At 39.0% G+C, this 25,661-nt stretch overlaps 1 protein-coding gene and 1 long non-coding RNA gene across 4 annotated transcripts; one reads left to right on the plus strand and one right to left on the minus strand.

Moving 5' to 3' along the window:
* Positions 1-2,384: 2,384 nt before the first annotated feature.
* LOC5512541 (oral-facial-digital syndrome 1 protein homolog) lies at positions 2,385-21,234 on the plus strand. Of its 3 annotated transcripts, none has more exons than XM_001632827.3 (26): positions 2,385-2,592; positions 2,805-3,005; positions 4,586-4,654; positions 4,746-4,779; positions 5,149-5,256; positions 5,743-5,885; positions 6,427-6,516; positions 7,641-7,724; positions 11,884-11,990; positions 12,441-12,560; positions 12,642-12,715; positions 13,078-13,169; positions 13,581-13,658; positions 14,664-14,731; positions 15,150-15,181; positions 15,281-15,339; positions 16,202-16,306; positions 16,675-16,786; positions 17,290-17,335; positions 17,403-17,568; positions 17,837-17,972; positions 18,274-18,370; positions 18,745-20,107; positions 20,493-20,537; positions 20,672-20,727; positions 20,991-21,234. In XM_001632827.3, exons 1-26 carry the CDS (start codon positions 2,506-2,508, stop codon positions 21,031-21,033), a joined length of 3,615 nt encoding a protein of 1,204 aa, XP_001632877.3. In that variant the 5' UTR covers positions 2,385-2,505; the 3' UTR covers positions 21,034-21,234. The 3 variants fall into 3 exon arrangements, with proteins under 3 accessions (XP_001632877.3, XP_032237801.2, XP_032237802.2); XM_032381910.2 differs by having other exon boundaries at positions 18,277-18,370; XM_032381911.2 differs by having other exon boundaries at positions 5,149-5,205.
* Positions 21,235-22,672: 1,438 nt separating this feature from the next.
* LOC125573071 lies at positions 22,673-24,289 on the minus strand. Its single transcript, XR_007313944.1, has 2 exons — positions 23,178-24,289; positions 22,673-23,138 (listed from the first exon to the last, which is right to left on the minus strand). It is a non-coding gene; the product is annotated as an uncharacterized LOC125573071 (long non-coding RNA).
* Positions 24,290-25,661: the final 1,372 nt, after the last annotated feature.

Raw genomic sequence — 25,661 nt, forward strand, 5'->3', positions numbered from 1 at the left:
AAGAGGAATTTTAAAATTACATTATTTTTCATACAATTCTAAGTTTTTGGAGCAATGTAAAAGTCTGAAAGGTAAAAATTTTGTCATTATATTAATTATAGAGTGATGATACTATTTTATAGAGCTTATGATACTATTATAATAAGTTTAACTTATTGGAATTCACCGCCAATCCTTCAAGCACTAGGTGAAACACACTAAACAAAACATGCTTGATAATGCACGCCTTTCATCATCTTAATAATTTGATTGAAAACTCTTAAGAGATCCGATAAAATACGTTTATTGTCTTCCTATTTAGGTTGTTTCGCGCGCTTCTTACCCAGAGTCGTTTGTCATAAAAGTCAGGCGTATACCCAGAATGGGCTGAGTGTGATGCGCAGGCAAAGGTATCATGTGGAAAAAGCATAGTATTTGAAGATTCCTTTAATAAGAAATGACCCACTTTTGGTCACCAGGAGGTTGCACGCGCACCCTGCCCACCCCCCTGTGTATGCGCCTGCTTAAAGTGACGGATCGAAGACCGAAAGCTTAAAATTGAATCGAAGCTATAGTAGAAATGCATGTGAGCTAAAAATTTATCTCCCTACATACGAGTGCCTTTGGCTCGAAAGATCAGTTTTTATAAACTATATCAGCGACGGAAAATTCGCCAGAACACACACACTAATGTCAGGGCCGTCGCCTTCAGTATAACGCAGGTGACCTGGAGACTTTGATTATTACAAGCCTGTTAATTAACAAACGACTTGGGAGGGTTGTAATCTACCCCCTGCAAGTCTATATTTTGGTTTAAATCACATTCCATCTACAGCCCACAACACAATGGAATTTTTCTACAGTGAAACACTAGCTATTAGGTCCATTTTTCACTTATCGATATTTTTTTAATATGTTCCAATTATGCTTAGTATTAAGTTGAATTTAAAATCTGCCATTTGTAAACGAATCTTCAGAGTGAAATTCTAAGAGAAAATCTATAAAAACTGAAGACCTGGTGTCATTTTGTGTGCGTCAGTCAAAAATATCTTGGGCGTGAAAGGGTGACCGGAATATAATAAGAAAGGAGATTCTTTTTAATTTATAAAGATTTATAGAGATTCTTTTAGACCAGAAGTAGAAACCGGAAGTAGAAAACGGGTTCCTAATTATAAAAAACACTTTCAAACCTTTCACGTGCACTTTAATGCACAACACATAGTATAATACAACTGAGTAAAAAATCAGGGGTGCAAATTTGGATTTGTTTGTAAAATAGAAACAAGTTAGGGACATTTTTTTTTTTTTTTTTTACTGAAGTAGGAACTGATTACGAGTTGTTGCGTAATTAAGTATGATCTGGAAAAAAAAACGTTTTCGTAAATAAAAAATCTCAAAATCATCCCAATCTCTATGAATTTTGTTAAATAAGAAAAAAAAAAACCTCTTTCGGATGATTGTGCATAGGTCCCTGCCAATTCCAGAGCAGTTCTTCTTTGATTGTCCGGTTCCTAATAGCAAGAATTCTAATTACGAAACACGTTTGTAATCTTATGGCAATGTTTAATGTTGGGCCAGCAAAATTCAAAGCTCGCAGGTAAAACATAAACCGCCATCATCAAAACTTCCTCTCTTGAGGAAACCACCACTCGCCGGACCTTACCCGGGAACTTTCCGGTTTCACTTATGGCAGCGCGTAGAAATTGTCCCCATTTCCACTGTTCTTATAGTGAGTAGTTTTGGCCAAAGTTTGGCCAGCTAGTCGCAAGCGCGTACAGAGCTCCACCAACACTTCATAAGCTTGACTAAATTTTTGAGTCTCATCTTTTGCTATTATTCATTCATGCTAATTCTGAAATTCCTTTATTGGATTTCAGATTTTCCAGGGTATAAAAATTGGAGTTGTTATCCTAAACAGGGTATGAAAGTTTTAGTGGATAACACTTCCTTCAAATACGAGACCTGCGAAATGCTCTTTACGGTATAATCTGACGGATTAAAATATTTTTTTTTTTACAAAAAAAGGTTAAAATATTTTTGCCATGATATGGCGAAAAGTGTTTTTGGCAGAGCAAGGCTCTCAACAGACCATGACTCGAGGTGATAAGATAGAATTGCATTTCAACTTGTTCAACTTCGAGATAACGCAACCTTCCCACTTATTCTGGTCCCGCGTTTCATTTATCCCTTCAAGGATCGATGTCTTGAAATGCATGGCATATCGGACCGCAACGGATGACTGAAATATTTCATGAGATTTTTGACGCAAGAAAGGTATTGAGCTAGCACTAGTTGTTTGGTCGCAAATACGAACACTTGAGCGAAATTAATTCCCACCACCCTAGGCAATTTTGGCGCCAATTTTAAGCCTATGCACTATGGGTCAGCGGAATGTCAACAATACAAAATACAAAATGGCGGCACGCTTGTCCTTAGTTGTATGTTTGATGTGTTAGATGTTGTTGAGGCCGAAACGCTTAAATTTAGGGTATAAGCGACTCGTATAGATTATTATTAACAACTATTATGTCTGATAAAGAACTGAGTCGTGAAGATTTGCGAGAGAAACTATTTTATACGTTTCGAAATCGTGGAGTAATCGATTCCTTGAAGGTGAGAATTAAAAGAACAACGCATCCTAACACCGGCTCAAAGACCAATTTGTGCGTCGATTTTAGCTACTTGACCTATTTATAGGGATATAGTTAATATATTTCAATGCTTTCGACCTGAAAACGAATTCCAGATGATTCTCTAAGTTGAGTTGACCGCGTTTATGAATCTCATGACAATATTATAAAGTTTGCTCTCCATTTTTTTCTCAGTCCCAGTTGAGAAACCGCCTCGTGCTCGAGTTACAACAAACTGCAAATATCAATATAGCCAGTGGGAAAAAGAAGACCACCGATCAGACGTCCCTGTACTATCAAGCAGCCAACAGCTTAGTCGCTAACCACCTAGAAAACTGTAATTTTGAATACACACTTTCTGTTTTTCTACCAGAATGTGGCACGTCCAAAGATAAAGTAAGTAAAGTTTAGTATTGTTATAAAAGATCGTGAGAGTCTGTAAAAGTACTTTTCAGTCATTTTTTTTTTATTTTCATCTTGTTGGGAATTGTATTTCTTTCTGTAATAACAAGATGTGCATAATAGCATACCTGTCAACTTTCCCGCATCAGGCGAAAGCCTTAAGAGTGTATACTGTACCCACCCCTCCTCCGAAAAAATGAATATACTCCACCCCTCCCCCCAAACAAAATTCTCAAGCCTTGAGATTTTCAGAGGTTGACAGGTATGTCTATAATGCTGTATTTGCATTACCAGTCACACTGCTACTTTGCAACCTTTCGATCTAAAAGTTAGGGCTTACTGTATATCTTCTGTGTCAGGAGACATACTTGATAAAATTGGATTCCTATACTATATTTAAAGTATCCCTTTTTTCACATCTGTGTAACATGCGACCTTGTGTTAGGAGGAGAATGAGGGAAATAGAGCAAGCTCCAAAATTAACAAAATAGGGCAAATACCCACCAAAATTAGGCAGGAAAATCAGTGAAAAAAATCACACTGCCGCACCAGGCTAAAAAATGTGTGTCTTAGTACTAAAAGTGCATCCTTCCCCTTTAAGTATAGTCCCTGTCCCTTTTACTAAGCTGTAGGCTTTAAATACCCTGTATGCCACAGTGATTTCACTGGATTTAACAGCACACAAATAATGAGTGCCCATAAGACAATGGTAGGAAAGCAGATTTGACAATCCTCTTTCTGAGATCAAAATATACCCACGTTACCTGCTGCCTAAATAGAACATTTAGACAGTACATAGAATAATAAAAGGAACTTTCAGGGTGCAGGGAGGCAGTGATATTACAGTATTATATGGAAAAAATATTCTACATATTTGATGACCCTTCAATAAAGGTACGGTAATACGAGCAGCAAAATTGTTAAACTTTTGTGGCAGCATTTGCAAAAAGGCATTGTTGCATGTTTTACTTTGGCGAACCAACTTTTGTCGAAGCAAAGTATTGACTTGTTATTGCTATTGATCCACGATCTTTTTTCTCTGTGACACTGAAGTGCGACTTTCGTTCAACCAATCACAAACGCTAATGCAACTGCTTGCGGATGCCTAACATCACTTTGCTGCAAGACAAGTTGGGTTGTTGTAGAAATACGGGCAGCATCTCCGGGTTTTGTTGCAAAAAGTAGAACCATCTTCTACTTCCTGCAGCAAACTCTTTCAACTTGCAACAAAAAAATTGTTGCAACAAAAGTTGGTTTGCTGGTAGTAAAACGTGCAACTTCAATTAGAAACTTTTTTGTAGAAATGCTGCCGCAAAAGATGTACGATTTTGCTGCTCGTATTACTGTACCTAAAGCGATAACCATGTGCATGCTTCCTTTGCACCCCCCTTATGAATGTACCTGCTTCCCTTCAAATACTACTTCACTGTACAGTACTTGCAAAATCCCCACATTTAGTAGGTAACCAGATAAGACAGGTCGGGCCATATAGTGCATTGATCAAAGCTCCTAGTGATCCAATAATGATTTCTCTTTTGTTTGTTTACTAAAGGAATGAAATGTTTTTCTTTTAGTTATTTTCTTCCCATGACATTTGTCACTTGTTGAAAATTGAACCTGGGTCTCCTCTGTATAACTCTTTGGTAAGCACTCTTATGATTACAAATCTCTTTAGAATGAACATTGATAAATAAAAAGTTACAGTATGCTTATAATTTAACATACTTTTTTCAGAGCTCCTTCTTAACTAAAAGCTCAAAGTCAAGTAGTAAGTACAACAGCTCAGAACTAAATGTTACTTTTTTTTATGTGTTTGTGTTATCTTTAATGAAGTGACCCCTCAAAACCGCATTGTACCAGCTGTGAGAAGTCCCAACAACCAAAAAAATTCATTAATGCACAATAAACACAACAAGATAAAGATACTAAGGCATCATCCTAAGGGATAATAGCTAAAGATTCTTAGACAAACTTCAAATAAAACCAGGAAAAACAGCAGAATTGACCATCTCAACAAAACGTCCAAAATACCACCCAATGGAAAGATACACAATACACAAATACAGTAGATACTGTAGCTTAATTCTAATCCTCCAGGTCCATTTCCATGGCCTTAATTACAATGTTCACTCCTTAGGTTTCTTGTGGGAGTTATTGTGTCAGCTGTCTAAGTTAAACCTAACAACAAAGCAAGGTACTATTGCTGTCCAGACAGAGGATGGCTGTACTTCTAAGACTTCCATCGGTAGGCTGCAGCATTACATCGTTGTTCAATCTTATCCCTTAGAAGGGCTCATTTTTCATTGAAATATTTTATGCTGTTGTTGTTGTTCTCTGGCGTGACAGAGGAAGTCATTTCTTGAGTTTTCGTTTTCTTTTTTGCTTGATTTTGCAACTCGAAGAGTCAGTTAGTAACGATCAAAGACTGGAACAGTTTACCAGAGATGGTTGTAAAAGCAACTAATTTGGCCACTTTTAAGGCGTAATTTGATTAACCTTGGATAGTAGAATTGACTTTTTCATTTATTTATTGATTGAGGTTCCCTTATACAATAATTTTTGACAAACTCACAATATTTAATAGTGAAGGATTTGGGGCATATCCTAGATTAATGCCTCATTGAATTAACCACAAAACTGTTATGCACATTTCCAAAAAAGCATTTCAGAATTTGCTAAATAGTAAGTAATAGTACAGTAGTTAGTAATTATAATGTTTTGTTTAAAATAGATGAAAAGCTGCGTTCAATAGACAAAGTGTACTCTGAGCGAGCTGAGAAAGAACAGGACGCTTGGAACTCCCAGGCAGAGCAACGTATCATTGCATTTCAACAGCAGTGCGAGGAGCGAAAGAAAGCTGAACTTACAGAAGAGGTTTGGGAATGTGGTCCTTGTACTGTTTAACTTATTTTATTTTCATTTTCTTGGTAATTTGTTGAAGTTGAATTTTAAATAAAGTACAATAGTTAAAATAAAATGAAAAGAATTTTCCCAGACATGTCAAGATGTCTATTTGTTTGTAATTTATTGATATGAGCCTTTTTTGATGCTACAAATAAAAAAAAGAAAAAGAAAGAAATTTTGCAGGCTACACTAATCATCCTGCTTGCAGCTGAATTGCTGAACTGGGAGGATGCAAATCAACATAGTCAACTTTAAGGCATAGAAAGCACCTCAAGCACCTGCAACTAATGTCTTACTTTGAAACACTACTGAGATTGAAATTGTTGTTTTTTTGTTGAGGGAGGAAAACTCAACTCATGATGGAACTGGGAATCGAAACCTAGATACAGTGGTGATAGGCATACAGGAATAAATACAGTAGTGATGTGATGTAAAGTGTAGTGATGCTCTGCCAATTGCGCCACCTTTTATTTCATTTGTTTGTCCATTTTTTTATCTATTCAATTTACAGATTCAGAGATTCAAATCTACTGAGCTTGCAAGGATGAGAGTAGAAGAAAAGGAAAGATATCATAAAGAGATCACAGCAACAAAAGACATGGTACACACAGTTTGCATGTTGTGGCACTGTAATATTTCATCATAGAAGCCAAGTTTAGTTTGCAGGGGTTTCGTTAAGTCTCAGAGTAGGCGGTGGAGATTGATGTTTATTTTATTAGTTCAAATAAAACATTAATTTTAGTTTTCGAAAAAGTAGCTGGCACCAGCCGCCGGGCCTAAATGAAACCCCTGAGTTTATGAAGCTACTTTATATGTGTACCTACTACAGTACATCAATTGAATGATGCATAAAGGTTGGTTGTACATCACATACACCTGATATACCATTTATGCTTGTTTACACCCTGGGGACATGATGGAAAAACCTTGGAAAATGTGCAATTCGAGATAGAGAAGGAAGACCCAATTTCTTACAAAACCATTATTTCCTTGCATTCTGGAATGATTTTCAAAACACAAATAACATGAGGAAGAAATGCACACACCCTGATTTTGGCTTTTTAAGATCAATGTTTGCGCTACTTGGGCTCAGGGATGAAAAGCTCAAATTTTAATGACATTTTATAAAAAGTCACATCAATTTAAAAAAAAGTCACATTTGATATTTTGTTTGCTATTACTCACACAGTACTGGGAGAACTGAGAGTACTGAGAGATTTTCTCCCTTATTATAGATGTGAAATGGGCTTATTTGAAGCGTCATGTCATGTTTTCCCATCATGTACACCCTGGGTAATGAAGCAGGGTGCTCATTTTAAAATTCAGACTTCAGCTGTTGTAGACACATGACGTATACAATCAGAGCTTTCATTAGCGATCACCATTGGGAACTGAAAAGTTGTGTTCATCAATGGAGCTTGTCGTTGCAAGAAGAACTTTTTTGTGGTTTGAAAATGGGGTCCTTAACGGAGCCATTCACTTACAAAAGCTGTTCAATAGTAAGGTATTAGGCCATTGGTAGATTTCACTATCTTCTTTGGTTGATAATGTTGGGACAAAATTATGGGGGATTTTTTTTATAAAGCCTAGTGTTTGGCTGATCTTACATTCTTCGGGATGGGTGGGGGGCACCATGTATTTACATGCTCAAATGTTGAAGTCAATGTTGATCAAAATAGCTGCATACTGTACATATTTGTCTTCATTTTTTCTTCTTCGTTTCAGCTTGAAAAAGACTATGCACTGAAGGCTGAGGTGCTTAGAGTCAAGGAGAAAGAAACAGTGGAAAGACTCCATCGTCAAGAACAGGTGAAAACTTTACAGTTACTGTGCATATAAAGCACCAGTTTATAGGAACATTTTTTAAACTTATTGGGTCAAACTTATTGGCTAACCGGAGCTTGAAACGCTTAACCAAAGACTAACAGATATTCACTTTAGAACTGTAGTTTCAAGTGACTAAAACAACTTGTGTGTTCATAATATTTGACAATCTTTCAAAGACCAACTTTTAGCAGTCAAAGGGGAATGCATGCTAGCTAGGGTTATACAGTATACTGTACTAAAGATACAAGATATATATACTGTACTGTACTAGACAAAATACAAGATATACTTTACTAGGCAAGATACAAGATATGTATACTGTACTAGACAAGATACAATACATACGGTACTAGACAAGATACAAGATATACTGTACTAGACAAGATACAAGATATACTGTACTAGACAAGATACAAGATATACTGTACTAGACAAGATACAAGACATACTGTACTAGACAAGATACAAGATATACTGTACTAGACAAGATACAAGATATACTGTACTAGGCAAGATACAAGATATACTGTACTAGACAAGATACAAGATATACTGTACTAGACAAGATACAAGATATACTGTACTAGACAAGATACAAGATATGTATACTGTACTAGACAAGATACAAGATATACTGTACTAGACAAGATACAAGACATACTGTACTAGACAAGATACAAGACATACTGTACTAGACAAGATACAAGATATACTGTACTAGACAAGATACAAGATATACTGTACTAGACAAGATACAAGATATACTTTACTAGACAAGATACAAGATATACTGTACTAGACAAGATACAAGATATGTAACTGTACTAGACAAGATACAAGACATACTGTACTAGACAAGATACAAGATATACTGTACTAGACAAGATACAAGATATACTTTACTAGACAAGCTACAAGATATACTGTACTAGACAAGATACAAGATATACTGTACTAGACAAGATACAAGACATACTGTACTAGACAAGATACAAGACATACTGTAGTAGACAAGATACAAGATATACTGTACTAGACAAGATACAAGACATACTGTACTAGACAAGATACAAGATATACTGTACTAGACAAGATACAAGATATACTGTACTAGACAAGATACAAGATATACTGTACTAGACAAGATACAAGACATACTGTACTAGACAAGATACAAGACATACTGTACTAGACAAGATACAAGATATACTGTACTAGACAAGATACAAGATATACTGTACTAGACAAGATACAAGATATACTGTACTAGACAAGATACAAGACATACTGTACTAGACAGGATACAAGATATACTGTACTAGACAAGATACAAGATATACTGTACTAGACAAGATACAAGATATACTGTACTAGACAAGATACAAGATATACTGTACTAGACAAGATACAAGATATGTAACTGTACTAGACAAGATACAAGACATACTGTACTAGACAAGATACAAGATATACTGTACTAGACAAGATACAAGACATACTGTACTAGACAAGATACAAGATATACTGTACTAGACAAGATACAAGATATACTGTACTAGACAAGATACAAGATATACTGTACTAGACAAGATACAAGATATACTGTACTAGACAAGATACAAGATATGTAACTGTACTAGACAAGATACAAGACATACTGTACTAGACAAGATACAAGATATACTGTACTAGACAAGATACAAGACATACTGTACTAGACAAGATACAAGATATACTGTACTAGACAAGATACAAGACATACTGTACTAGACAAGATACAAGATATACCGCACTAGACAAGCTACAAGATATACTGTACTAGACAAGATACAAGATATGTATACTGTACTAGACAAGCTACAAGACATACTGTACTAGACAAGATACAAGACATACTGTAGTAGACAAGATACAAGATATACTGTACTAGACAAGATACAAGATATACTGTACTAGGCAAGATACAAGATATACTGTACTAGACAAGATACAAGATATACTGTACTAGACAAGATACAAGACATACTGTACTAGACAAGATACAAGATATACTGTACTAGACAAGATACAAGATATACTGTACTAGACAAGATACAAGATATACTGTACTAGACAAGATACAAGACATACTGTACTAGACAAGATACAAGACATACTGTACTAGACAAGATACAAGACATACTGTACTAGACAAGATACAAGACATACTGTACTAGACAAGATACAAGATATACTGTACTAGACAAGATACAAGACATACTTTACTAGACAAGATACAAGATATACTGTACTAGACAAGATACAAGATATGTAACTGTACTAGACAAGATACAAGACATACTGTACTAGACAAGATACAAGACATACTGTACTAGACAAGATACAAGATATACTGTACTAGACAAGATACAAGATATACTGTACTAGACAAGATACAAGATATACTGTACTAGACAAGATACAAGACATACTGTACTAGACAAGATACAAGACATACTGTACTAGACAAGATACAAGACATACTGTACTAGACAAGATACAAGATATACTGTACTAGACAAGATACAAGACATACTGTACTAGACAAGATACAAGACATACTGTACTAGACAAGATACAAGATATACTGTACTAGACAAGATACAAGACATACTGTACTAGACAAGATACAAGATATACTGTACTAGACAAGATACAAGATATACTGTACTAGACAAGATACAAGATATACTGTACTAGACAAGATACAAGACATACTGTACTAGACAAGATACAAGACATACTGTACTAGACAAGATACAAGATATACTGTACTAGACAAGATACAAGATAGCTGTACTAGACAAGATACAAGATATACTGTACTAGACAAGATACAAGACATACTGTACTAGACAAGATACAAGATATACTGTACTAGACAAGATACAAGATATACTTTACTAGACAAGATACAAGACATACTGTACTAGACAAGATACAAGATATACTGTACTAGACAAGATACAAGACATACTGTACTAGACAAGATACAAGACATACTGTACTAGACAAGATACAAGATATACTGTACTAGACAAGATACAAGACATACTGTACTAGACAAGATACAAGACATACTGTACTAGACAAGATACAAGATATACTGTACTAGACAAGATACAAGATATACTGTACTAGACAAGATACAAGACATACGGTACTAGACAAGATACAAGATATACTGTACTAGACAAGATACAAGACATACTGTACTAGACAAGATACAAGATATACTGTACTAGACAAGATACAAGATATACTGTACTAGACAAGATACAAGACATACTGTACTAGACAAGATACAAGACATACTGTACTAGACAAGATACAAGATATACTGTACTAGACAAGATACAAGATATACTGTACTAGACAAGATACAAGATATACTGTACTAGACAAGATACAAGATATACTGTACTAGACAAGCTACAAGATATACTGTACTAGACAAGATACAAGACATACTGTACTAGACAAGATACAAGATATACTGTACTAGACAAGATACAAGACATACTGTACTAGACAAGATACAAGATATACTGTACTAGACAAGATAAGGGTTCTCGGCAAAATGTTGCTTTTTAGTTCAAACGTTAAGCTCTTCTTCGATAATATCTGCTTTTATGGTCAATGAGCAAGGAGACCTTTGAGTTGAAGTTTAGCGAAAAAAACTACCATTTCTTTGGTTCTCTATTCCTGTTCTTTTCCAAGCTTTCAGTTAACGCTAGTTTTCTGAAGTTTTCCGTAAAGATCTACGAAATATCAATTTTTGTTGCCAGCCAGCTGTTATTCATCCGAGTAATCAAACGTTGTGTCGGGTTTCGTTATTCGGCGATGTGGTCTCACCACTGTACACTTTGGTTACCATCCACACAATAAACTGCATAACAAGTGAAAATTCCACACAGTGATTGGACTCCACTCACTGGTTTTTCATGCATCAAAAGTGTGTGAACCTCACTCAGAATCCATGCCGAATCCACACTGGAAAATGTTAAAATACTTTCAGCCATTTCTGTAGTATCAGGAATCCTTGATAGTATACCCATGATGGAACAAATTTGATATTAAAACCTTCATTTCTTGTATTCAGCTGCAAGAAGAAGAGGCCTACGCTCAAAGACAAAAAATGTTAGAGGAGATGCAAGCAGTGAGAGACAGAGAAAATGAGTTCAAGAGACGACAAGAGCTTGATCTAAAGTACGAAATTAATTCACTTGATTTGATAAAATCTGCTTAACTTTCCTTCCCTAAAGTTCTTGGACACTTATGAGCCTCTTCCTACAGTGTGGCGCATTACATAGCTCTTACACTGTATGTGTTTGCAGGTTGATGGGACTAATAGGCGATTTTTCCATCGTCTTATTAATTTTAGCTCTTTGACCATAAAATGGTGGAATTTTTCCATCGTCTTATTAATTTTAGCTCTTTGACCATAAAATGGTGGAAGCATTCCTGTATGGCCCAGTAAAACAAAAACAATCAGATATTTATTTTAAATGTTTTTTTTATCACAAATTGTCCTGTTGAAAAAGCCATACTGTATGTTATATACAGGGGTACTTATCAATCAATAAGAACTATGTATCAGTGTATAGCTGTATGATAAATCAAATGACTGATCTTGATGTATATACTGGATTAATCAAGGTCTGTACGCCTGGAGGAAGAGAGAGTCAAAACAGAGGCTGACAAAGTGAGGCACTTACAAGCCACTTTAAAAGACCAAGAGGCCCGACTTCAGCAGAGGATAGATAATGAAATACAGAGGTAAGTAGAATACAGTAATCCAGTCTGGGTGCAATGCAAGAAGTTGTAATTGTATTTTATTTAAAAGTTTTTTTTTTCCAGGTATAAACTACAATTTCAAGAGAATCATCAGAAGAGAACTCATGAAATGGAGTTGAGAGAAGCCCAGTTCAGACGTGAGTCTTGAAATATTTAGCAGGTTATGCTTCTGTCTTTGATTAGTTAGTCACTGTCGAATAGTCTAATACTCCATAAATACGACAACTAAAAGATAACTGGAAGGAGAGGTTCCCAAATCGAGATAATATGATATCAAGATAGAAATCTTGATATTGATCACAGAAGAGGTATACTTCTCTTTATGCTTCTCTATATTAGTAAATTATGTCTTTTATTTACTAAGTCCCTTCCTTTTTTGAATATTTAATGCCCTGCCAATAATTGAGTGATGCAGAGTACCAGGCCCTTTTTGTATGATGAGTTCCATGTGTTGATTACTCTGTAACCTAAAAAAGGGGTGAGATATGTATTTTTACAGAGGACAGGGAAAACTTTGAAAGAGTCAAGTCAACTTATATGGGATACTATGATCAGCTGGAAGGCAAAAAAGAGGAGCTACAAAAAATTCAGGTACCAAGAGCATCATACAGTGATGCTCATTAAATTTGTGGTATGTTTAAGTTGAACCATGGTATTCTGTTTGTGAATTTACTAATTGTAATTTATATTGTAGGTATTTTTTCTGATCTGCTTGGTATGTTAAAGCCACATTGTCACCAGTTTACTTCCGGTTGATTACGTAACAATTATGATTTTTAACGGAAAACGAGAAAAATATTTCAAAATTGTAAAAGCAGCTCGTCTTTTATAAGTTTCTTTGAGGATGTGACTGATAATTTCTAGCGGATGGTCTGTTAAATATCGCAGGTTCTAATAGATTCTTTTGTCTCTTGTCGGTTGAGGTTTTCGTCGGCCCTCCGGAAGTAAATGGTTGACAATGCGGCTTTAAGGCTGGTTCACTGATACTTGTCTCCTTCACAGCTGCAATTAGAGAGAGAGCGTTATGCCACAGCTTCACTAACTCAGCAAAAGGAAGCACTCAGCGAGAAGCTTTCCCAGGTGCGCACATCTCTTTTAGGGTTGTTTTTAGGGAGGTGGGATACCTGAAGACGAAAATTTGTCAGAGTCGAATTCTATTTTTTGGTGTATTGAAGCAAAATCAAAGAGTAGTATCCTGTTATGTCCCTCACTGAAGTTTGGTCTTTGTTGGGGTTGGGGGGAGGAGGTTTATGGGGACATACCCCTAGTTCACAGTGGGAAAACATTGCGGGCTCAGGGTGTTAAATGTTTTACGAAAAGTGATTTGATGCTTTTAGAAAAATGGAATGCTCTATTTTTTATATTTTTTTTTCTTATTTTTTTCTACATGAGACATCTTATCTGTGAATTTTTTCTTTAAGTAAATTTAAAGAAATAATTGTGACAAGCGAGTCGCGGTATTTTGGCTGAGCGTCACTGGACGAGAGACGTCTGGAGGCTCTGGTACCCAGGGTACACTCCTCTCCACTGTCCTGTTTATTGTAGCACCAGGATTTGTAGTTTAATCTCGTATAGAGTGCCCGTTTTTCCAGTTCACAAAACGTTTAGAATTAGCACTGCATGAAATACCTCTCATGTATCAAACAGACCCTCGATAAAGAATTTTCTATAAAGAACATCGCAATCGGTAAAGCAGTCGATTCGTTTGGGCCGTACGCAAGCCGAGATAGCGGACGTACCGCGTCGTCATTTAAATGCATACATTCCGTACGCTTCAACTAAAACGTCCTCGTTTCATGTGGTTTTCGTATGAAAGTATCTTTGGAATTATCGATACTTCTCCCTGCATTAAAAAACAGCCAACATTCCCGCATAACCAAGTGACTGACTTGACGCACCGGTCGTGTAGTACACTCGACGTTTTACACGCAAACTACACGCATGCAACTGCACTCAAAACACACGCAAAAAACGCGCGTGACGCTGTTTAGTTTCTTGTACTGTAAGTGACCACCCTTCAAGGTCTAGAGGTTCGCTTCTTGATTAATGGTACTGCATCACTTCTTTTTTTTTACCATCTCACAGATGAAAGACTACAGCCAAATGCAGGACCTCAACAAATCTTTGCAAAGAGAAGTTGAAACCCTTAAAATGTAAGTTTAGATTTACAATATTGGTGGTTCCAGGGGCAGCCACCGTCCCTTTGAACTAAATAAAATATATGGAAGTATGGGGCCATGTGTTTCACAGTGCTGTACCCCCATCCAGGCAGGTCCCATTTGAATCGCTGAATCTACCCCAGTTCTGCTTTTTTTCATACTTAAGACATAAATATAAGCCCCTTTTTTAGCCTTCACTCATGCATACTGTACAGTAGTACTTTTAATTTTATGCTGAAAATTTAATTAGTTTACATGGGAACAACAGCGTTGGATGAGGCAGCGGGAAGGGAAAAGATGGACTGATATTATTTTTCCCATACACATTAAGTATCTGCTCTGTGGTTCCTTTGATAATTTTTAAGATTACAATAATTGTGATAGCAGTGAATTATGCTTTCTTCCTTGTCAGGGAGGTTGAAACATTATCAGGAAAGGAAAAGGGTAGGTTGTTTGATCATTGTTGTTTGTTTGTTTGTTTCGAATTGAATTAATGACATATGCTGCTTACATATTCAGTTGTTGTTAATTTATTATTCGCAGCTGGTAAAAAGACAATTAAGGAGCTCACAGAAAAATTAACGAAGCCCTCGCCTGAACTGGTTTGTCTCACTATGCTTAAATTAACGCAGGCTATTAAAGCCTAGTTTACTTCCGGTCGATTACGTAACAATCTCCGATGAATTTTAAAGGAAAACTCGAAACATATTTCAAAATATTGAAAGCAATGTGTCTATTGGAAGTTTCTGTGAGGATGTGATCGATAATTTAGAGCGGTTGGCCTGTTAAATATCTCGGATTCTAATAGATTCTTTTGTCTTTTAACGGTTGAGGTTACCGTCGGACCTCCGGAAGTGAACTGGTGATAATGCGGCTTTAAAGACATGTCTAGGGTCATCATCCCCGCTTGAATATAAAAGCTGTATTTACACTGACGGTGATTTTAGATATTATTTTGCACTTCTTGCGGAGCGCTGCACTTGACCAAGTCTAGAGGGAAAGACGACATATTTATGCACGTTCCTTTCATAGCTTACGTTCATGTTCAAACATATGCTACCATGACAGTCAAGACTGTTTTAGCCAATCAGGGATGCAATGTCGCTATTCTAAAACGCACTTATTGGCTAAGTCCATTTGTAAATCTGCTCGTTCCACGTCCTGATTGGATAACTGTCAAAGTATTCACAGCAACGCAAGTCGCGCAATAAAGCATAAAGCAACTACTAGGAAGATTGGCATCATTATTTCAGGCCACCTTTTTCTGTCAGGCATTTTTTTTCAGGGGCAAAAGATCTGTTTTCTGAAAGTCTTTGTTTTTGATCGGCAACTTTCGCTGCTACGTAATTTTGAGCATCTGCTATTAAAGATACGACAGCTACAGTTATGACGACATATGCTCCCCTTGTTTTTTTCGCTTCTTACATGTCTTTTCTCTTTATTTTGGTTTATTTAATGGAATAGATCACTCTACGACAAAACTTAAAGTCACACAAAGAAGAAGCGAAAAACAAAGAGAAGCTCTCAAAGGAACGACAAAAGAAGCTGGAAAACATGCTACAATCAGAGGTTGGTAGTCAACCCAAGAATGATTGCTTCTTAATAGGTTAGTACTAAATCTGGATAAAAATAAGCTGTAAGCATACAAAATATTTTTTACTGTTTAAAAGCAGTGTTATCTTTATTTTGCCGCCATCCTTGGTGCCGAAAAAAGGTGTTAGTTTGAAAGGCTGTATGCTGAATTAGGTTGGAAATTGTCAATGCTTCGAATAAACCTTGAATAAGCAACTGCATACTTGCTTCATGTTGGTCCAACATCTAGCAATGGATTAGGAATATTTGATGTAAACAGCATCGTGACTCGATTAAAATAAAGACGACCGAAGTATCCTGGAATATCGTCTCTTCATTAAAGCTTTTTATTTATTTGTATTCAGAGACAGCGATGTGTGGAGTACCAGAGGCTGTATGAAGAGCAGGTCCTCCGTCAGAAAGAGATGGAGCGAGAGCTGGACGATCTACGCTCTGCTCTACATCACACCCAGACGGGTGAGTAGGATGGAGGGAAAAAACAGGGTTGAGGTCTTAAGACGAATGCCAACCTGCAAACAGAGTTGACACACAGACAGGTGTGTAAGTAGGATGGAGGAAAATAAGCAAAAACAGGGTTGAGGTCTTTTAAGACGAATGCCAGCCTGGAAACAGGGTTGACACAAAGACTGGTGAGTAGGATAGAGGCGAAAAAAAGAGGATTGAGGTCTTTAAACGAAGTACCTGTCTTGAAACAGAGTTGCTCCGCTGAATTTTGAGCTTATAGCAAAATTCGTTGTTGCGCGACCTCCCAGAATAAAAAATTCCTTTCTTCGTTTGGGAATAGCGCGTAGTCAATCAAACCAAACAATCAAAACCAGACAAACCGCCCCCAAAGCTTGTGTCTGACTACGCGCTATTCCCAAACGAGACAAGGATTTTGGAAAAGCCGAGGTCGCGCAAACAAAGAATTTGGCTGTAAGATTACGAAAGGCTGATGTCTTTCTTTGCTTTCTTCTCAGCTCTTAGGATGGAACTTGAACGAAGACGGCTGTCCCAAGCATCGATGTAAGTGATGCTTTTTCCAATTTAATCGGTAACCGGGTTTTTCTTACTCTGTTTACTTTTTCCATAGATCCGACATGCAAGATCTAGTCACCCCTTCCACGGTACCAGCCACACCTAAACCCCCCCACGTGCCGCTGATGGCTGAGGCAGAAGAAGACGGTCCTCCCCCCGACACGGCGAACATGATCGCTCACAGTAAGGACATCTACGACAAGCTTGAGAAAGAAGCGAAGGTACCAGTAACCTCACTCTGATACCGGCTCGTCATCACCGTCCAAAGACATCACATCGTGCCTCTTCCACCAACGAGTACTGGTTTTACAGTTTTGTGCACCAATCTCATTTCTTAAAGCTCGCAGAGATGCAGCGTTTGCATGACAAATTACCAACTAACCCCTGGAAATTGGCACTGAAAGACCTTCCTCCCACCACAACCCGTTATTTCTCAGTTTCTCGCTAAGATTTACTTGTCATTAAGGCGTTTTATACTATTTCTTCCAGGAGTTGGAGGAGTCTTTTCGTCGTTTCAAAACCCGTATGAATAACCCCGGGCAGTTTCCACTGACTCTATCAGGCCACAATCCAGTGGAATCGGCAGTCATTCCTCCGACAATCACTACTAGAGCAAGTAACTCAAGTACGTATTAGCATCATACATCTAAACGGCAGCAGCGACAGAAACAACACCCACCAACACAACAGACCAGCACAGATGGCAGCATCAGCAAAAAGCAGCAGTGAAAACAAACAACAACCATACTCAGCTTTAAACTTGATTTATAGAGGGTTACGTTATAGCCTGTATGTAGCGTAAAACTCAGCAACAGCTACAAGTTGATTTATATGATCAGTTTCATACGGGATATACAAAAACATATCTGTATTTCAAGAATTATGTCATAAGTCACACATCTTTAAAATTGTGCATTTCCTTTCAGAAGCACATGCCTCGTTCATGCCATTATCGGGGACGCGGTTTTACGCGCTCCCTTCTTTTGGCGTCTCGCACGTGACGCAAAACACTTCAGATGATCGGTGAGTGGGTTGATACTTCGCTCTGGTCCATCTCGATTTTCTTTTCATTACTGTCGTTTCGTTTTCGTTTTCTTCGTTTTCGTTACTTCTTTTGTCGGTCCTTGCTTTGTTTTGCTCTTTCCCGCTCCACAGGGGTTGAAGTATAGATTCTGATGGAGTATTGAATCTGAATATAAATTAAACCAACAACCCTTAAAAGTGTGCGAAAATTAGAACACTCCGACAAACTGAACGAACTGGCTGTGCTGCAATGTTTCGCGCGAAGAATCACAGCGCTCGGATATATGTAAAGACACTCACAAGAACAAAGTCTCAAAGCCCCTTATTCTCAAGCTCATGTTTCGTTAATAATCTCTACCTTTTGCCATCCCTAGGTATTCCAGCCTGCCACGCGATGCCCAGCGCCAGAATAACACAGTCAAGGTTAGCGACTTGTTCGCCAAACCAGGTTCGCCATCGGTCATCTCAGCCCCTATTAGTCACTCCCCTCACGATCACAGCTCTAAAGACACCCTACTAACGCACAGAGGGACGGGAGAGTCATCCTCCGCAGCGGATATATCCCGGCGTCCTCTGTCCAGCACCATCGACGAGGCGGGAAAACGTGACAATGATATCACCACGTCACGACCCCTACAGCCAATCAGCGGACAGAACGCCTTTACGTCACGAGGTTTACAGCCAACCAGCAAACAGAACACATTTACGTCACGAGGTTTACAGCCAACAAGCGCACGAAATGCCTTAACGTCACATAATTCGCAACCAGTCAACGACCAGAACGCATTTATGGCTTCCGGGGCAATCCAAGAGAAAGTTGACGATGATGATAGTGAGTCGCAACGTAGCAGTGAAGCCTCTCTAAGAAGCGACCCGTTGTCTGTCGGGACACTCAACAGACCTGCGGGTCAGCACAACGTGACTTGGAAGGACGCTAGAATCACGGAGGAAGCTGAACCAAATGAGACTTTAGCGAGTCACAGCTCGTCTCGGTGGAACCAGACGAATCGTTTTTCGTTGGACAATGCCTCTGGTGGATCATACGACAGCAGTGTGTTTTTAAAGAGTCAGACCCTACGTCAGGATGAAACCCACGCCTCTCAGGCTAGGGATGACTGGACCAAAGACAGCGTGTTCCTGAAAAGTCAAACCATCGTTGAAGGCGAGACAGCAGGGGAAGCTGAACTCGAAGTCAGCCTCGATCAGGCGTGGAGGAGTCATGATGAATCTCGCGCGCTAGAGACTAGGGAGGACTGGACTAAAGACAGTGTGTTCCTTAAAAGTCAAACCATGATGGGAGGCGAGACCGCCAGCGATTCTGATCCGTCTTTACCGGGTTTGAGGGGTACTGGTCTTGGGGTCTCCCTCGACCATGCGTGGAAAAGCACCGCATCGAAACAGTCTGGCGAAGACAAGCGGGAACGTGAAAAGCGTGAGCGGGAAATTCGTGAGCGCGAGGAACGTGAATGGGAGGAAAATAAGAGAAAACACGAAGAAGCGAGACTACAGCGTGAGCGTGAAGCGCGAGAACGTGAGGAACGTGAGTTGAGGGAGTTGCAGCGACGTGAGGAAGAAGAGCACGAGTCGTTGGCACGGGAAGAAGGGGAGCGTGCGGAGCGTGAATCACAGCGTGAAGCGGGACGTGACGTGAAGGAGGAGGATTCCAAAGAGCCAGATATCGATCCCGTCATGCTTCAGTACATGCAGATGATACAGAAACGCAAAGAAGAAGAAAAGGTACATTATTTTCCTGTGATCATCATCCATAATCCCTTGTCAATGACTTTTCTAATAGGCTTTAAGTCATCCATTTTTTCCTAAACTTACTGTGTTAGCCCTCGCAAAAAATCCCTCTTCCTGCCCAATATCTCCATTTCCCACAAGTTTTTGGAAAACTTTCCCACGTCCAGTTATGGAAGGAGTCAGAGTAAATAGTTCAATCAGTGACAACTGTGTCGTTATTGCCAGGCAGCACAGCCACATATGCTGGGGGTGGGGTTGTCTTGATGTAAAAAACAAAACGGTTGAACAACCACTTGATAGACTAAAATATAAGGATTTCAAAATTATAAGATGGGGTGGTGTGGCGTTTGCGTTATTAATTCTTTTCTGTTCTGTCTAGGAGAAACAAGAGAAGCCTGCGGCGAAAAAGCAAGCATCAAAAGAAGTATGGTCACTTTGGTTGTATGACTGGCTAAAACAGAAATATAGCACCCGCGTGTATAGTCAGTGTATGTATAGAAAATATAAATCCTTATGAACACCTTTGAAAACGTGTTTTTTTTATTTATGTTCTTGTAGGCAATCTTAGCATCCTCGCATTCCGAAATCTCCCAAGATGACGCTGATCTTGGAAGGTAGCAGTTTGATGGATCTGTCTGTCTGTCTGTCTGTCTGTCTGTCTGTCTGTCTGTCTGTCTGTCTGTCTGTCTGTCTGTCTGTCTGTCTGTCTGTCTGTCTGTCTGTCTGTTTGTTTGTTTGTGCAAGGTGCAACTGACTACTGATTGTCGTATGACTGAGAACTCCCTTATTTCCATTTGACGGTTTGTATAAATAAGCCTTGATGGCATCCATGGTCATTATGATACAGCCTCCTAATTTTTTTACTTATTTTCTTCAGTCTGGAGGAGATGTCAGGAGATGATGGGTTCGACTGGGGGTAACAAAGAGCTGTCAGGAGACTTTTGGTTCGACTGGATGTAACGTAGAATCAGCAGCTTTCCGAAGACACACGAACCCGATGACGTGACTGACCTGATGGTGGGACAAGCCCGAAGACGTAACGACCACGTGTGTAACAAATGTATTGGCCTATTGCCAAAAATAGAGCAATGTGTATGTAAATAAAACAGTTTGTTGTTTGATTTGATGTTGTTTGTTTGTTGTAAGATTAGCCGGCTTTGTTGCTTGACCCTAAAGAATCAAATGACATGCTCTTGTCTATAACTACTCTGCTAGTTTTTCGAACTTCCATCTGCCACATGGTTATATGATATGGTTACCACAACGACAGTGTTTTCTTCTTAACTAGACGATGAATGGAAATCTGATTTTGGTAGAACGTGACCATTTTGCTGATACAATGGCCTACCCTGAACCTCAAAACTTTAGGTTAGTACTTCATGTAGGGTGAGGATTAGGGGGATAATGACTTTCGTGGGGTTCACCCGGTTAACCTTTGCTGTTACGACCGAGTGGTCCTTGGCCTCGGAAGATCACACGATTTCGGTATTACTGTGCTTGGGGCGAAGGGACGGGTCAAAGACGCTCTGAATTATCCCCGATGGCATCGTCGACACCTCAAGACTCTAGGGTAAAACCCTATCAATTACCTGCGGAATTCCCTGAGATCGATAAGATACGATACTTACCCGGTGTGACTCGCGAGCTACTTGACGAGATCAAGAATCTCCCGGTGCAAGAAGGCGACGTATTTGTAGCTACCTACCCCAAATGTCGTAGTACGAATATTTCGTTTCGTATCAATCAGCATTTGTTTTTATCTTTTTGCCTCGAATATTGTAGATTTGAACAACCCAAAACTACCTTACCTAAATGATACAAAACTATTCACCTTTCCTGTGATATAAATCCAACTTATTTCATCCATTTTTGTTATTTCGAATCGGTTTTCATATTTGTTACTAAAATGAGTGTGTTTACTGCACAGTGAACTGAGCTGCGTCACGAACGATAGGTGAAAACAAAACAAAAAAAAAGATGTCTCAATTTTGAGACATCTTTGAGTTTCCCGGAGGTCGTGGGATACGTCATACGTACGTATACGTCAGACGTTACCCTAAGGACTGTGCTGTGTCGTTTTTCTTTCATTGCAAAGGAGCAAAAATTTTCCAATGTGATGCCACCTGGAAAGAAAGCTGTCACCTTTTATAGCGGCCCTTTTTGCATGTCCCGAAATATTGGCAAGTTAATTATTGTATGTTACATCTTTGAAACTGTCATGGCCACCATCATTTTACGTTTAAAATGTAATTTGTAACGTGTATGGCTAACAACAGGGTTCCTGTTTGCCTTACAAAGAAAGCCACAGGTTGTTGAAGTTTCTCGTGTAAGATTAGGGGGGGGGGGTGGTATTAGTTTGTGAAGGGGTGTCCCTTGTCTTGTTCATAATTTCAGAATTAGAAGGGAACGACCAGTATGGGCATGGGTGTGTCACAATATTTTGAGGCCTGCAACAGCTCTGCGTAAGCATATTCTAGCGCCTGTGGTATTTTAATTATGTATAATTTGTGTACTCCCAAGTTAGAGGTGCATGTGAATTACAAGACCATGCAGTCAATAAAGTTTTCCTTTCAGACATTTAATGTCCTATCATCTCCTATCACAAATAAATAAACATGTGTCGTGCTTTTTCTTTTTTTACAGTACATTATGGCCTGTGATTTGACCATGTGCTCAGCTGGTGGAGATGTAGAAACAATTCGGACATTTTTTTCCTCAATTACGAGGATTTTAAAAAAGGTGAGCACTTTCCCCCTTTGATCCATCTCCCCGAACCGACTCCCTGATCCGCTTCCCTGATCCACCTTCCTGATCCACTTCCCTGATCCACCTTCCTGATCCACTTCCCTGATCCACCTTCCTGATCCGCTTTCCTGATCCACTCTCCTGATCCACCTTCCTGATCCGCTTACCTGATCCACCTTCCTGATCCGCTTCCCTGATCCACCTTCCTGATCCACTTCCCTGATCCACCTTCCTGATCCAACTTCCGGATCAACGTTCTTGATCCACCTTCCTGATCCAACTTCCGGATCAACGACCTTGATCAATCTCACTGATCCACCTTCCTGATCCACCTTCCTGATCCACCTTTGATCCTGATCTACCTTCCTTATCCACCTTCCTGATCCACATCCCTGATCCACTTTCCTGATCAACCTTACTGATCCACCTTCGATCCTGATCTACCTTTCTTAACCACGTCCCTGATCCACCTTCTTATGATCCACTTCCCTGATCCACTATCCTGATAAACCTTACTGATTCACCTTCGATCCTGATCTACTTTCCATATCCACGTCCCTTATCCACGTCCCTAATCCACCTTCCTGATCCACGTCCCTGATCCACATTCCTTATCAACGTCCCTGATCTACCTTCCTATGATCCACTTCCCTGATCCACTATCCTGATCAACCTTAATGATTCGCCTTCGATCCTGATCTACTTTCCATATCCACGTCCCTGATCAACCTTCCTAATCCACCTTCCTGATCCATCTTCCTAATCCACCTTCCTGATCCACATCCCTATAAACCTTCCTTATCCACTTTCCTGATCCACCTTCCTGATCAATCTCCTAATCAACCTTCCTGATCCACCTTCCTAATCAACCTTCCTGATCCACCTTCCTAATCAACCTTCCTGATTCACCTTCCTAATCAACCTTCCTGATCCACCTTCCTAATCAACCTTCCTAATCAACCTTCCTGATCAACCTTCCTAATCCACCTTCCTAATCAACCTTCCTGATCCACCTTCCTAATCAACCTTCCTGATCCACCTTCCTAATCAACCTCCTGATCCACCTTCCTTATCAACCTTCCTAATCCACCATCCTAATCAACCTTCCTGATCCACCTTCCTAATCAACCTTCCTGATCCACCTTCCTAATCAACCTTCCTGATCCACCTTCCTGATCAACCTTCCTGATCCACCTTCCTAATCAACCTTCCTGATCCACCTTCCTAATCAACCTTCCTGATCCACCTTCCTAATCAACCTTCCTGATCCATCTTCCTGATCCACCTTCCTGATCCACCTTCCTGATCAATCACTTAATCAACCTTCCTGATCCACCTTCCTTATGATTATTTGGGAGTGTTTATTATTTATAGCCGAGCCGAGACGGTATTCAGCGCCACTCCACTTGAGTTTTCTGTACAACTCCCCCCCTCCCCCTTTGTCAACATCAAAACATTGTTCACCCCCCCCAGGAGAAACCCAAAAACTTGGTTGCCCCCCCCCCCCCCCTCTCTATAAAAATCCTAAAAACTACATTTATAATATGAAATATTAATACATATAAGTAAATCATGCAATGAATAACAACCAAGAAATAATATTTCTTATTCTAATAAGTTAAATGTGGTCTTGTGGCGTTTTGAAACAGTAAAGAATATGTTTCTATACCTATATCTATCTTTGCATACCATATCACTAGTCCATATCACGCAGGACAATTTTATGTTTTACTGCATGGGACTGTCCTAATAAAAGATAAAATTGTCCTGTGCCCTTGGTCTGAAAGATCTCGCAGAGCTGGTATTTGCGGGGGTGTGCAAAAGCAAAGGTATCCGAGTCAGACTTTTTTACACATTGATATTATCTAATAATCTGCCATACTAGATTCCTAAAATTTTACAAATGCATATATTTTGTTTTTATTGATCCTATAGGTCAAGCTTAAATGAACTATTACCGAGTAATAAAAATTCTTAAATTTGTCATTTGTGGGAAAGCGTTCACGGCTCAACAGCAGTAAATGTAGTCAAATATGTTATTGAAAACGCTAGGAAACAGCTTTTCTTGCATTTTGATTACTCATTTTAATAATAAAAAATAAAAAAGTTTAAGGGATAAAACTTTTTTGACCCTCCCCTTCAACCACATTGAAATCCCTAAAACCTTTTTAGCCCCCTCTCCCCCATGTGGGACACGCCCCCCCCCCCCCCCCCCCACCCCCTCGGCCATAAATAATAAACACGATTTAAAATCAATATTAACTTTGTCTCAGGATTTACCAAGTACCGTTTGTCAAATTGTGTAATTTGTTGGAAGATCTCCATCTGACAAAATAATAAATAAAATTTCGCGGCAGACAACTTTTGATGCCATGAAAGACGGCAAGCAGTTCCACCAAACGAAAAAAGTGTTGTTTGGTCGACACCCAGATCACGAGTTCTCTCTTTTCCTGCTGGACTTTCCTGTTAGTTAATTTGCTTTGGGAGGGCAACTTTTAAGAAATTGTGTTAATGGCAGGGACGCAAGTGTTAACACAATACCTTCAATGACAAATAGAATATATTGAAGTGCACCCAAATGCAATATATTTAGCAAAGATCTAGTGGTTGGCTTGAAAACGGACCAAGAACGCCTCAACCCCCCCCCCCCCCCCCCCCTCCCCGCTATAGAACCATAAAGCTTCAGACATACAATCCTCAACAAAAGTAAGTGGGACACTTCCCATACGAACAACCGCCAACCCTCTCCCCCAGATTAATATTGGTTAGAGGCTATTTTTCAGCTCAAAACACAAGCAGTAGC

Source organism: Nematostella vectensis, chromosome 10, assembly GCF_932526225.1.
Source record: "Nematostella vectensis chromosome 10, jaNemVect1.1, whole genome shotgun sequence".
Classification (NCBI taxonomy): domain Eukaryota; kingdom Metazoa; phylum Cnidaria; class Anthozoa; order Actiniaria; family Edwardsiidae; genus Nematostella; species Nematostella vectensis.